The 13,347-nt window shown below is 34.5% G+C and overlaps 1 protein-coding gene across 3 annotated transcripts in view; it reads left to right on the plus strand.

Annotated features, from left to right (window-relative positions):
- Window positions 1-13,347, plus strand: part of LOC136029543 (neutral alpha-glucosidase AB-like) — a 77,765-nt gene that overhangs the window by 26,951 nt on the left and 37,467 nt on the right. For all 3 annotated transcript variants that reach the window (XM_065708013.1, XM_065708014.1, XM_065708015.1), the window contains 3 exons: window positions 4,588-4,872; window positions 6,714-6,815; window positions 11,646-11,901. In XM_065708013.1, the coding sequence (XP_065564085.1) occupies window positions 4,588-4,872; window positions 6,714-6,815; window positions 11,646-11,901 (643 nt within the window). The remainder of the gene's footprint in view (window positions 1-4,587; window positions 4,873-6,713; window positions 6,816-11,645; window positions 11,902-13,347) is intronic.

Below are 13,347 nucleotides of genomic sequence, written 5' to 3' on the forward strand. Positions count from 1 at the left end.
AAAACTGATCTGAAGAATACTACTGAAAATCAGATTTAAAAACCCCGTCCCTCCGTTCTTTGAATATATTTTTTATTTAACATTATTTGTTCGTGAATTTGTTGATGTAATATTTATTCAATGTATATGTAAATATTCGTGCAGGCTGTTTTTCAGATGTAGCGCACACAAAACGTGAATTTTCTCTCTTGCACATGATTGATGTGCTTAGAACGAAGCGTTTTGCTGAAACAGTGTAGTGTTTCTGCTGCCAGGAGTAGAATAAACGCGTTTTATTTTGTTTTCTGTTTACATCCAGTAAGGTAAAACAGAACTGAGAAAAAGATAGGCAAAAGTAGTTTTGTTCTGTAAGCTATTATCTTGTGGTAGGTTTTGGAAATGTGCATACCCCAAACGATTTTATTTCTTGGTAGGTTACTTCATAATTAAATTGTAATGTGTTTGAAATCTTCTCACCACATCACTGGCATTATCATAATTATGATGACTGCGCTCAGTGGGATAGAGCAAAGGGACTCTTTGGAAAATGAAATTAAACAAAAAAAAGTTTTTTGAACTGAAAATAAGGAGCAACATTATAACTTTAAACGATAAGAAATCTTTAGGTATATGAGGGGAGTTGCCCACTCCTCGATACATCGCTTTTTACGCTAAAATTTGACTTTTTGTTCCAATTATTTAAGAACGACCCCTGAAACACAAGGGCCGTTCCATTAGAATAATAATCTTGTTTTAAAGTTAAAAAAAACTTTAGCTTAAAGAGCGAGGTATTGACATCATATAAGCAATATTCTCTGTTCTTTTTAAGTTTTAATGTTGCTCCTTACTTTCAGTAAAAAAAAAAGGTTTTCTGTTTTAATTTAATATCTGATCGTTTTTTGAATTGTGCCGTGAAATCCAGCTTCCCCTCCATGGAAAGATCCTTCCACGTAACCCCTCTGAAATGTATTTGTTTCCTTTCCACTAGCTAATACTATATTTAAACAACGGGCAAAGTTCAGAGCTTGCAGCCACTCACTTGAGGGCTTTGAGGGTTCAAATCATCCTCAAAGACATATCTATTAAATCTTTCGACTATGCTGAACAAAATGGCTATCTAAAAATTTTTATTAGACGACTTTGGAAAAAAATGGCGTGGAAGGGGGGCTAGCTGCCCTCCAATATTTTTGGTCACTTAAAAAGGGCACTAGGACTCTTTGATTTCCCATCAAATGAGCACTCTCCCGATTTTCAACGTTCACTTGTTTAATACAATCACCCCGGGGAAAAACAAACAAAGATAAAATAATAAACAAATAAACACGTATCCTGATCTTGTTTCTGTAAAACAATGCTAAATTCCACTTTTTTGTGTATAGGAGCTAGTGTAAGGTCCTTTAATATGCTGAATCTGATGGTGTAATGTACATCAAAATAACTTGATATTTTTGGGGTGTCTCCCCCTTTACTCAAAAATCAAACAAATATTCTCAGGCCCGTCACTCTTGATGGGTAACAATAAACTTGATGAATTTAATGTACTTTGAATAAGCATCAAAATTTGATTATTTTGATGCATCCATTGCTATCAAGACTCTGTTTCTTACTGTTTTGTTTATTATTGAGCTGCATCGCTCCTTACTTACAATTCGTTACCACGAGCTATTTGATTGAAAATTGGGACCGAAAAGTGTACTGTTTCTCTATCCTCCCATAGAAAGAAGTTTCCGATAGCTTCCTCCCTTTAAAGGTCAGAAATATGTTTACCTAAGATTACGAAATTCAAAATATTTCAAATTTGAATATGATCTTACTTTGAATGCAGGTCTCTCTAGATAAAATCAAATAAGTTCAATTACTTTGTAATTATCTGCCCGCAAGTTGGAAGAGGACCTCTCCTCCCCTAAGAGATAGCGTGGTGCTCATTTGGTTGTATCCGGATATATCTGTATTGTTGCAAGTAAGTTGGGCATTTGATGTAATGTCGATGCAGCTTTTCAGAAATTTCAGTAAATTTTATGATTTTGAATGTCATTTATTAGTCACGTATATAAATATGTCTGGTCTTCTGTATTTTCTGTGTGTGACTAGCTGTGGGGATTATTCTTAGACTAAATCTTATTTTTTATTAGAATCAAAGCCTGTTGGACGACTGGCATGCAATGATAAAAAAAACCATAGCTTGTGCTATTTTGTAACGATCGGTTTGGGGCTGTCTGACCCCCCCCCCCTAAAAAACATACACTTGAAAGTTACAACTCGATCCGCCGGAGATGAGACAAAATAGAATGAACATACCAAAACTGTAACTTTGGAAATACACATTTACGAAGAGAAATGATAGCACCTCTTTTCCTCGCATCTAGTTGTGTTGCGAGAGCAACACTTTGGTTTTGTCTTTTGTCTTTTTTTTTTTCTATGCCACCGATGTTGGCTTATTCCTGGAAACTGGTAAGGGTCTAACCTGTGCGGTTTTTACGGAAAGTGTGGACCTCAGGCCGGATTAATGAATATGGCATTACATTTTGGAAAGCTCTGCAGAACTCTTGCCTGGGGCCAAAAAGGATGGTTTTTGCTTGTCCACGAGCCAGAGCCTATGGTGTTGGAAGTGAAGTGGAGTTATGTAGCCTATGTCAGAGAGGAGTATCTGAAGTTGTGCAGCCAAGCTTTCGTTTCATCAAACCATGTTTCTGCTTTCGAGTGGAAAGCTCCGTTCTAGCAGGCAAGCAGGCAGGCACCAGTTTCAAATTGAAGATGGACTAAAATCTATAAGTGTTAAATATATGCGGCAGTTACCCGGCCCCACAGCCAATATATCTTCTTTGAATGATAAATAGAAAAAATTACAGAAGCAAAAAAGCGGCATTTTCCCACGGGTCCGAAAGTGCTGCCGTGATTTTTGGCTGGGTTTATCATTTGTTTTTTTCGGACTTGGGATTGAGGTAGAGAAATTTTATCAGATGTACATCTTAAACTTTAGAAGTTCTGTCATTGCTAAAGAAATTGGAGCTTATTCTTTGCTCCTTTATAAGTGGTGACGTTAGAATGTTGGCCTACGGCAAAAAAAAAATCAAATTTTGAACTAAGACAGATAAAAAAAATTTTCGACGGCAGTCGATAGCTCTTGATGAGCTGATTAAAGAATATGTCATCCATTTTTTGATACAAAAATTCCTTCATGAGATATACTAGTTTAAAAGTTTCAAGGGATTGACAACTTCAGTAGTAGGGTACACACTGAAACAAAAAATAAGCCGATACCAATTGTGAGACATGTAGGGAACTTGTAAGGAAAGGTCGGCTGTTAGCTCATAATCATTTTCGGCAGTGAGGGGTTTGCAAATTTTGCTATTTGGTATACCTATTATTTATTTTCAGTGTATTTGATGATAAGACCGAGTTGGTTCCAGTGGTGAGACATGTAGGGAACTTGTAAGTAATAATCGTCTGTTAGGCTACAATCATCTTTAGTGAAGAGGGGTTTGTAACTTTTGCTAGTTGGTGTAGCCTACCCATACTCACTGTAACCTAGAATTAAGTGTTTACGCAACGGGTACAAACGATAACGTAAAACAACGAGGCAGTTTCGTAATAATTAATAGAGTGTCATCTATGGTATTTTGATCCTGAAAAGTTACGGATAGCTTTATAATACCAACTAGATTATATAAGATATTGTTCCAAGTGTTGATCCGTCATGATGTCTACGATTGAAAAAGATAAAGTTCACATGGCTGCAAAGTCAATTTAGTCCCTTCTTTCGATATTCTTTTGTTATTGTTGTTTTTCAACGCTGAGGAATAGCCTTTGATCATGTGATTACTGATCGCGTTCTTCTTTGAACATAACGTTTTAAAAGCTTCGATAGGCTGACAACTTCAGCGTTTAACCGATAGCAAAGAAACTAAACCAAAGTGTTGCTCTCGCAACACTGTATTCGGTGAAGCCGGACAAAGGTTGCGGCAAAACTTCACGTTGCTCAGGCAACGTAGGTCTGGTTGATATCTCTGTTCGTCCTCATGTTTTTTTTTTTTTTTTTTTTTGTCTAGTATTGATTTTTGCCCTACAGATTCAACGTTTAATCAAAAGAGGCAAAAATATTATAATATTAGACGCAAAATCAAGAATAGCTGTGAAATTAAATAAAAAGTGAGATTATTTTTCTTTTTTTAGATAATTCCTGAAATTCTGTTTTACATAACATTCTCTTAACCAAATTATTTGTGTGCTTGTATCAAAACTAAGATAGCTACTTTTTTTCTTCTTGAAAATCTTCGTCTCCTTCTTGCAACAATAGCTCTGAATTTTTAGAAATGTATACTTTTTGGGACTAGTTTTTAGCCCTGGAATGAAAAAAAAACTAATCTGATTTATTGCTGAATAGAGAAGACGAGATTCAAAGAGAGAGAGAGAGAGAGAGGTTCAAAACCGTGCCTTATGCCGAGGACAACACGTTAACTACTACTTTGCTTAACTAAGTGGTTCATTTGTTAGTCTTAAGAGGAAAACATTAAGTAACTTATAGGTTGCAAAATAACAAGTACAGAGTTTTCCTTTTACCATATCTAACACTTTTATTATTTCCACTAATTTAAGAATCTATTTCAGTCCTGAGGAAATCCCCATGGAACATAACCCAGAAACAGACTCTCAAATTGAACCTCTGGATGCTGAAGAAGTACAGCAGACATCAGAAGAACCTCCAGCAGAGGTTCCTGTCAACAACGATGCAGAAGAAACAGAGCCAGGAATGTGGGAAGAAGATTATAAAAGCCATCATGACTCTAAGCCATATGGACCGTCTTCGTTTGGCGTCGATTTGAGCTTTCCTGGCTCTAACCATGTGTATGGAATTCCTGAACATGCTGATTCATTGGCTTTGAGAGACACGCTGTAAGTCCAGGAAGGGTTTTATCACTTTTCGTTGCTTCTAAATTTTCTTACTTATATAATAATATAATAATAAATTATTATAATAATAAATTGAATATAAAAAACTATTATAAAAATTATAAGATAAAGATTTATTAAAATTATTATTTAAATTATATTAAATTATAAAAGCGCCATTTATTAAAATTCTAAAAGATTTATTATAAAAAAAAGATAAGCGTAAGTTTAGCAATAAAACTTAGACAACAAGAAGTTAACACGTATATTGAAACCAACTAAAATTAATATGGATTAAAAATCTAAATAAAACGAACAGAAATTGTATCATGAATAATGGGCCAATTAAAAACAACTGAAATTTTCACAGAAAACCGTCTTCTCGAACCCCCTTATGGTTTAAAGCAATTTATCCTTTACTGAAAATAGACTATAATTATATACATCGTTTTAACGCTCCTCTTTTTAAGGGTATAACGATAAACGTCAGGCAAAGTGAAAGGAAAAAATACAGGAAAAGTTGCACGATTAAAAAAAATACACTCTATTATACTAAAAAAAAAAGGCGAGTTTGGTTGTTTAAGACTAGGATAAGAAAATAAATTTAAACTACGAATTACAGCATGTATTTTGGTAAAATAAATTTTGTACTTATTTTGTTAATTATTTACACCAATTGCCAAAAAAGATCATAGCTTGTCTTGGAATTTGGCACGTAATGGCTGCATTTATATGGAAGTAATCAAATTGTTCTCCAAAAGCTTCTTTGTTTTACAATGGTTCTTTTCAACAGTAACATTTAATAAATGTTTTTATAAAGTATTGAATGATAAATACAAATACCCGCAAACGAAATAAAAAAACATAAAATGTTACTTAGCTCTTGAAAGCAACTACCTAGCAGCAAACATTCTACTTTTCCGCTCCACTACCCATGCCCCTGCAACAACTAATTTAAAACCCCAGCGAATAAAAAAAGGTCTTAATAAAAGAAAAGAATAACAAATATAGACAAATTCCCTGTGAAAAAATGATCCTTCGTTGGGATAAAACAAACCCTCTTGTAAATTCCAAGAAATCTAAAATCTAAATTTCTGCCCTTGTGTGCCCTACATAGCTCTTACAATCTACACCGTAAGACTCACTTATCATGTTTTTTTTTTTTTTTTTTTTTTTTTTTTTTTTTTTTTTTTTTTTTTTTTTTTTTTTTTTGCTTTCCTTTGCTTTATTTATAGACACTCCAAAACTGTGCAAGAGAATTATATATTAATCTATTCTTTCCTTTTTACCGTTAAAACTTGCTATCTCTATTGATTTCCTTTTTTTCCATTTTATGCTATGCATGTATTTTTAAGCATTATCATTTAATCTTGCTCTATATAATGGGTAAATTTCCGTAACATTTAGTTTATCACTTCAGGTTATACGATGGACAGTCGAGGCCAATAATTCTCCGGAATACCTTTCCAATCAGAGTCCAGTCAGACTGCCAGTCAGAGTCTGTCCAGCCAGTCCAATCAGAGTCCAGTCGATTTCTGAGTCACGAGAGTTGTGTCTAGCCTGTGTTGTGTCACAGCCGAGGGATCCGCTTAAAACTTTTTTCCGCTTAGGAAAAATTTTCATGGGGGGGGGGATGCGTAAGGAAACTTACAACTTTATATTTAGGAGAAGGGAGGTTAAATATTTTCCTGATCCGCACGAAAGAGTGCATTATGGCCTTTTCTTTTTTTAATGCGTGTCACCTGAAAGGCCCTTTGGCTAGTTTCGTGTATAAAACAATACTGTATGATTTAATCATGCATCTTAGTTTTTTTTTTTTTTTTTTTTCATAATTCATTTTTTAGGAATGGAGACCCATACCGGCTGTACAATCTTGATGTTTTCGAGTATGAACTTTGGAGTCCTATGGCACTATACGGAGCGATCCCATTTGTTATGGCTAAAGGGTAAGGTATTCTTGCTTCCGCCACTAAAGTTTCTAAAAAAAAAATTTCTTGCTCGTTTAACATCAGTATTGTTCTTTGATATCATACAACAACAATGTTATTCGCTAAGGCCAGAAAATAGGTATTGTTGATAATACTGATATCCAAAAACGAAAGTAGATATACCATCTATTGTCGTCAGTCCTGATATATCAATGAGTAACCCTTGAAAAATAACATTATGGCATTATAATGTTATAAAATGTTATTAATTCTTTCGCATCTTCCCAACTAAACTCTCTTTATTTTAAGTTCGCGTCTTAAATTATCCAAAAAGGGGATCTAAAACATAGGCGCTAATTTTTTATAGTAATATAAACATGTAAAACCTTCAAGAAATCAGACCCAAAGACCCCTGTCTGGTTAACTTGAACAAATGTTCAGTGCTGATCAAAAACATAATTCATCGAATAGAAGCATATTTGAAAGAATAAAACGTACATCAGATGTTACCCATTATGCTGACATTATAGTGACAATAATGTTATTTTTATAACATTATATAATATACATTTGAACATACAAATAACATTATAATATACATTATGGTGACAATGAGTTATCCCTTTCGCCTCAACCCTGACAGGAATCCTTGTTGTACTAAATTATATCGTTGAATAGTCCATAAAATCAAAGTTTAAATTCTTTAAATGACTTAGCTCTACTGTCGAAAGAATGGATATGCTTAATATATATTCCATATTATTAATTGACATAATAGCTAAATCCTTTGAAGTAAATTAATCCAATTTTGGAAGGAATGCCAATTCAAAAATATATCCTACACTGTCAGGAGCCAATAGATGCTGTATAACCTGCTTTGAGATGCGTTCTATTTTGGAATAAACGCTAATACTAAAAATGAATTCTACTTAATTAATTGCGGTATCAGTAATGGTAAGGCATTCTTTACTATTATAATGTGGATTTTATATATATAAACAAAAACATACACCCATGACAGTATCCAGAGGTTTAGCTTTTAAAGGACTAAACATTTTAAAAGGAGTAGCTAAAACAGTTCAGTTGAAATAAAGGCAAAATGAAAAGCAAGAGAAAAAAAAAGAAGGCAAAAAGAGCCTGAAAGAAGAAGAAGGGGAAGACAATGAATAGAAAGAGATAGAAAAAGAAGAAGAAGGCAAAAAGAGCCCGAAAGAAGAAGAAGGTAAAAAGAGCCCGAAAGAAGAAGAAGGCAAAAAGAGCCCGAAAGAAGAAGAAGAGGAAGACAATGAAAAGAAAGAGATAGAAGAAGAAGGCGAAAAGAGCCCGAAAGAAGAAGAAGGCAAAAAGAGCCCGAAAGAAGAAGAACGCAAAAAGACTTGCCCGGCTTCAGACACCAAATAGTGCAAGAAAAAAAGTCTTCTCACAAACACACTGCCACTCATCCTAAACAAGAAAAAAAAAATATTTTTACAGTTAACAAGACCTTCTATGTTCTCAGATCTCACTAGTGTAGTCAAAATAGTCTTCGAAAATAGCCGTCATATTCCCAAAAAATATCCCAGTTTCTTTTGATAAAGGAGTGATATATCATACTTTCTAGCCGCAACAACAGCTAGACGGCCTGAGCTAAGGAGTTGTTTTGATTTGAAATGATTACACTTTTAAAAGACCTAGAGCTTTGTAATAATGCTTTAATAAGTTTCCCTTAATATAAGCTTTTTGTTCAATTATTTCTAGCATTATGTTGGTGATACTACTTTGGCACTTGTAGTTCCTGATCTATTTCTCTGTATTTTAATTTATGTACATTAAGCTTTTTATTGTAATTAACGATGATAAGTTTTAGATTAAAAAAGAAAAACTTTTAAATTTTTTAACTAAATTTTAGTAAAATTTTGTGTATTTTTTATTTCATAATAGAAATACTCGAAAATTACATTATTTTTCTTTTATTTACGACCATAAAAAATGTAATTTATATTAAAAAGTAGTCAGCCTGCTTCTATCATAGTTTCTTTTCTGATTCTAACTAACTATCTGATATATAACTATTGTCTAAATACTCCACCGTTTTTCTATAACCGCTTCTATAGGCTCAAAGACTGTTTTACCAGTTTCTGAACCTACGATCACCTAACAACTCCGTAAACCTTAGTTTCCCGTGTTCTCTTATTTAAAATTTTTACTCCAAATAATAACAAAAAGACCACAATTAATTTTATAAAGGAGAGGTTTTTTGAATAGTATCTAAAGCTGAATTGCAAAATGCAAAATTTGAAATTGCAATATTTTTTTTCTTCCTATGAAATAGGACAGCAAGGCTCTCAATTAGCTGATTCATTTGGTGTTTTTTCGGTAAGCTGTCAAATGAAAACTTGGCTAAACTATAATGACAGCTGCATTAATAGGATTTGTGCCTGCCTTTTGATAATCGTGTATAGCTTTATCAAGCTTGTATAATTTTTTGTCTTGTATGAATGAAAACCTCGCAGATTGATGCAACTTTTTTATTTTGTTCAAAGTCCCTTTACAATGAGATTCAATTAATACCGAGATTTATCTAGCACTAATTTAAGGCAATCAGAATTTCGATATAATTTTTCATCCAATAAGAAAATTTTATGAAAAATCTGATTGGCTCAAATTAGTGCTAGCTAAATCTCTGTATTATTAAAATTTCCGCCTTGTATGATTGGAAACCTTACAAATCGATGCGACTTTTTTAAAAAAAATTTGTATTTTTTTTTTTTTTTTGTTTGTTTAATAAAGTTAATTATTAGTCTAACTTTATTAATTTTACTTGAATTTGTTAATTTATTAATTTTATTATTTCAGCTTTATCAGTTTAACTTTATTTCTTTAACAGAGCCACTTGACCTGGTAATAAGTAGTTACTATTATTTTTGAATTATTGCCTGTAAATTTAAAAAAACTATGGCCATGGTTAATACAAAATATAACAACATAAAGACTATAAAAGAGATGCTCCCTTAACATACCTGTACCCACAAACTCTCCCAGCTTCTTTATCCCTGTAAGACCTCTGTCACTTAATATAATATCCACCAATTCCTCCCTTATATGTCTCCCCTTGGAATAATTTCCTCTCTTAGACGATTTAATTCCTTACAGAAACCCCAAAATGAATTAAGTCATCCTCCCTATCTTCACACATTGAGCTGAACTAAGGATCTATCTTCGACTTCACCCCTCTCTGACAGTTCTTCTTGTCTCCTTTCAACAGCTGAGAAAGTTCTCTTTTCAACAGCTGAGCAAAACTTTGCAATCTTGCACTTCATCTACTGCTTCACCACAATCGAAGACGAAAAGGAAACTGAGCATGTCTATAAAACAGCCTTTACATGTCAGTTTTTCTCAGTTGCCGCCAAAATCCTCCAGAAAGGAGCTGCAGCTCGTAGATGAAGAATTATTACAGCTTGTAGCATAAGCGTTGTATAGCTGTGTAAGCAGAGTTCGATCAAAATGGTTCTCGTTGGCAATTAGATAAAAAAAAACAAGTTTTTTCAATTAAAAGTAAGGAGCAACATTAAAACTCAAAACGAACAGAAATTATTCCAATATGAGGGGGGCTGCCTCCTTCCTCAAGCCTCATTTTTTGCTGAAGTCTGAAAGTTCATTAAAATGCATCAAATTCAACGACTCTTGTGTTTGAGAGTCTTGAAAAAGCTGTTAAAAAAATGCGGTAAGAAGCCAAGCTTTAGCGTAAAGAGCGAGTTGAGGAAGGGGCAGTCCCCATCAAATTCAGTATAATCTCCGCTCGTTTTAAGTTTAAATGCTGTTCTTTACTTTCAGTGAAAAAATAACTTGCTTTTATGTGATTTCTGACCGTTATTTTAATCATGCCAGGAAATCCCCTCCCCCCGTTTAAAATTTACTGTTGAAAATTTCCCCGGAAACTTTCCTCTTCACAGAAAATTTTTTCCGTGGAAAATTGAAAAATACCCCTCTCCGCAGAAAATACCCCTCTCCCCACACAAAAAAATCCGTATATCCCCCATTATAAATATCATATGTGAGTTGTGTAACTTACAGCCCTTTCCCCTGGGACTATGGGAGGTCGTGTCGTTCCAAAGGCATAGTTATTGGACCTTTCAACTATATTGAATCAAGTGGCTATGTAAAAATTTTGATCGGATGACTTTGGGGATAAAAGGGATATGGGATATGCTTTTGATTTCAGATGAAATGAGCCCTCTTCCGATCTTCTAGGATCGCCCTTTCGATACGATCACCCCTGGAAAAAACAAACATCTTTCCTTGATCTTTTTTGTGACAAAAAGTTCAAATTTCCACACTTTTGTATATAGAAGCTTGAAACCTCTACAAAATGGTTCACTGGTGTGCTGAATCAGACTTAATGATTTTCAGAAAGATCGCTTGACATTTTGAGAGTATTTTCCACGTTTTCACATTTTTTATTCGGATAAGTTTTTGCTGCTCGAAGCAAATATATATAAACGAAGCCTTTCATTCTCAAATGCTTCAAACCTCATCTCTATGTCCTAAGTGTGAATGCTCATGATAAAATGTTAGATGTATGTGAAAAAATGGTTAGAGACTAAAAGGGCTCGTATAGGCGTGTTTGCGTTAAGCAGTAAAACTTTAAGCTCAAACATTTTCATTAATAATCGGTAAAAAAAATTATTGTAATTTTGAACTTGTTGGGTTTGTTGTTTGCAGTTAAACTTTATTTTAAAGAATGGGGCTTTGGGATATGAAAGCTAGTCGTTAGCCTATATATAGAACAATTTATGTTTTTTCTTTTAGTTTTAATTTCGCTCTTTACTTTTATCTAAAAAAATTGATTATTTTGTTGTTTTTTTCTAGAAAAGAAGGTGCTGTTGGTGTATACTGGCAAAATGCGGCAGAAACTTGGGTTGATGTGCGTGATGTTCCTGGTGGGGGTGTCGTCTCTTCACTGATGAAACTTGTATCAGGTGGTGCCTCAGAACCCGGACCTCACAAAGAAGTGCATTTCATATCAGAGAGCGGTTTAATGGATGTTTTCTTTTTACTTGGCCCAGGTCCTAAAGATGTACTACAACAATACACAGGACTTACGGGTGTTACTCCTTTACCTCAGGTGAATGCTTGAAATTTATTAGAATAACAAATTTCCCAGTAATGGGTTAAATTGCATGGTGACGCAGAACACCACCGTGGGAGGATCCTCTATAGGAGGACAACTGTGGTAGGGCGTAAGATCCAGATCTATGGACAACGGCCTCTGCAAAGGGCTGCCTCGACCCTTTTGGGTTACCTGCAAGACTGGGGATCTTGTCGTCAACTATATTCCCACTTGAGGTGTGGCTCCTCTCGAGGAAATTATAGCCTAGTAAACGCCACAACATTCGCACGGGATTCTGATTAATGAATTATTGTTCTGGGCTCGGTCTGTTTTGATGGGCATTTTCGGGCTGAAAAACTTCTTCCTATCTAATTTATCTACTACAGGTTAACTCCTCGTAGTAGCATAATATACATAGGCATGAATATATAATGAGTCAGAGGTAATAGGCTTGGGACTGTCTGTGCAGAATTTCGACTCTTGTTGATAGAAGAGCATCGCCGAGTGCTGAAAACCATGTTGTGACCAAGATGGGCCCAGGATCGCACAAAGCTCCCATTCATACTGGAGGTCCGAGGGACTCCTTGCTCTCCAGTTCTAAGCCGGCTTAAGCGCCTCGGTGTAGACTTGAGAAGATATGCTGGACCCCGTCCTGCACTGGTATCCGGGATCATTGTTTTTCCTGAGTCCTTAATAATTTCAGTTATTTAAAGAAGATGAAAATTGGAACTTGGAATGTTACGACGTTAAAAAAATGACTATCGTATTGACATTTCGACTGATGAATTCAGACAGTTCGAACTGGACTTTTTAGGAATTTCAGAAACTCGTATCCCAGGGGTAGGAAGCATGAACTTAGATGATATGTATATATTTATAAATTTATTGCCCATCATAAATTTAAAATGCAGCACTGATGGAGCATAAAGAAAGAAAATTGAAATAAACAAATACATTTTAACAAATACGAACAAAACCAAAACAAAGAAGAACTGACAGGCAAAGCCGAAAAAAAGAAAAAAATACAAATAAGATAATTACATGTAAGACCAGACATATTATCAACGAACAATCTGTCCTTGGTCGGACAAATTGTAAACATAGAATTTGTTTACTCAGGCAGGAAGGATTGTGTACATAGACAGGGAGTGGGGCTCATGATGATTAAGGAAGCTGCTAAGTCTTGTTTAGGCTGGGAAGGTGTTAATGATAGAATACTAATTGCTCATTTTACGACTAAAAAGTTCAAGGTATCAGTTATAGTAGTATATGCCCCTGTTGGACCAACTGACGGAGATGCTAGTGACTCAGATGAATTTTACTTACAGTTACAAGAGCAAATAGACAGGGTCCTACATAGAAATATGGTGTTTTTAAGATTTCAGGTCGGTAGAAATGGGGATAGATGGTTTCCTAGCCTAGGTAAGTTTGGTGTAGGAAAAGAAAACAGTAATGGCTAAA

Source organism: Artemia franciscana, chromosome 7 (assembly GCF_032884065.1).
Source record: "Artemia franciscana chromosome 7, ASM3288406v1, whole genome shotgun sequence".
Lineage (NCBI taxonomy): Eukaryota > Metazoa > Arthropoda > Branchiopoda > Anostraca > Artemiidae > Artemia > Artemia franciscana.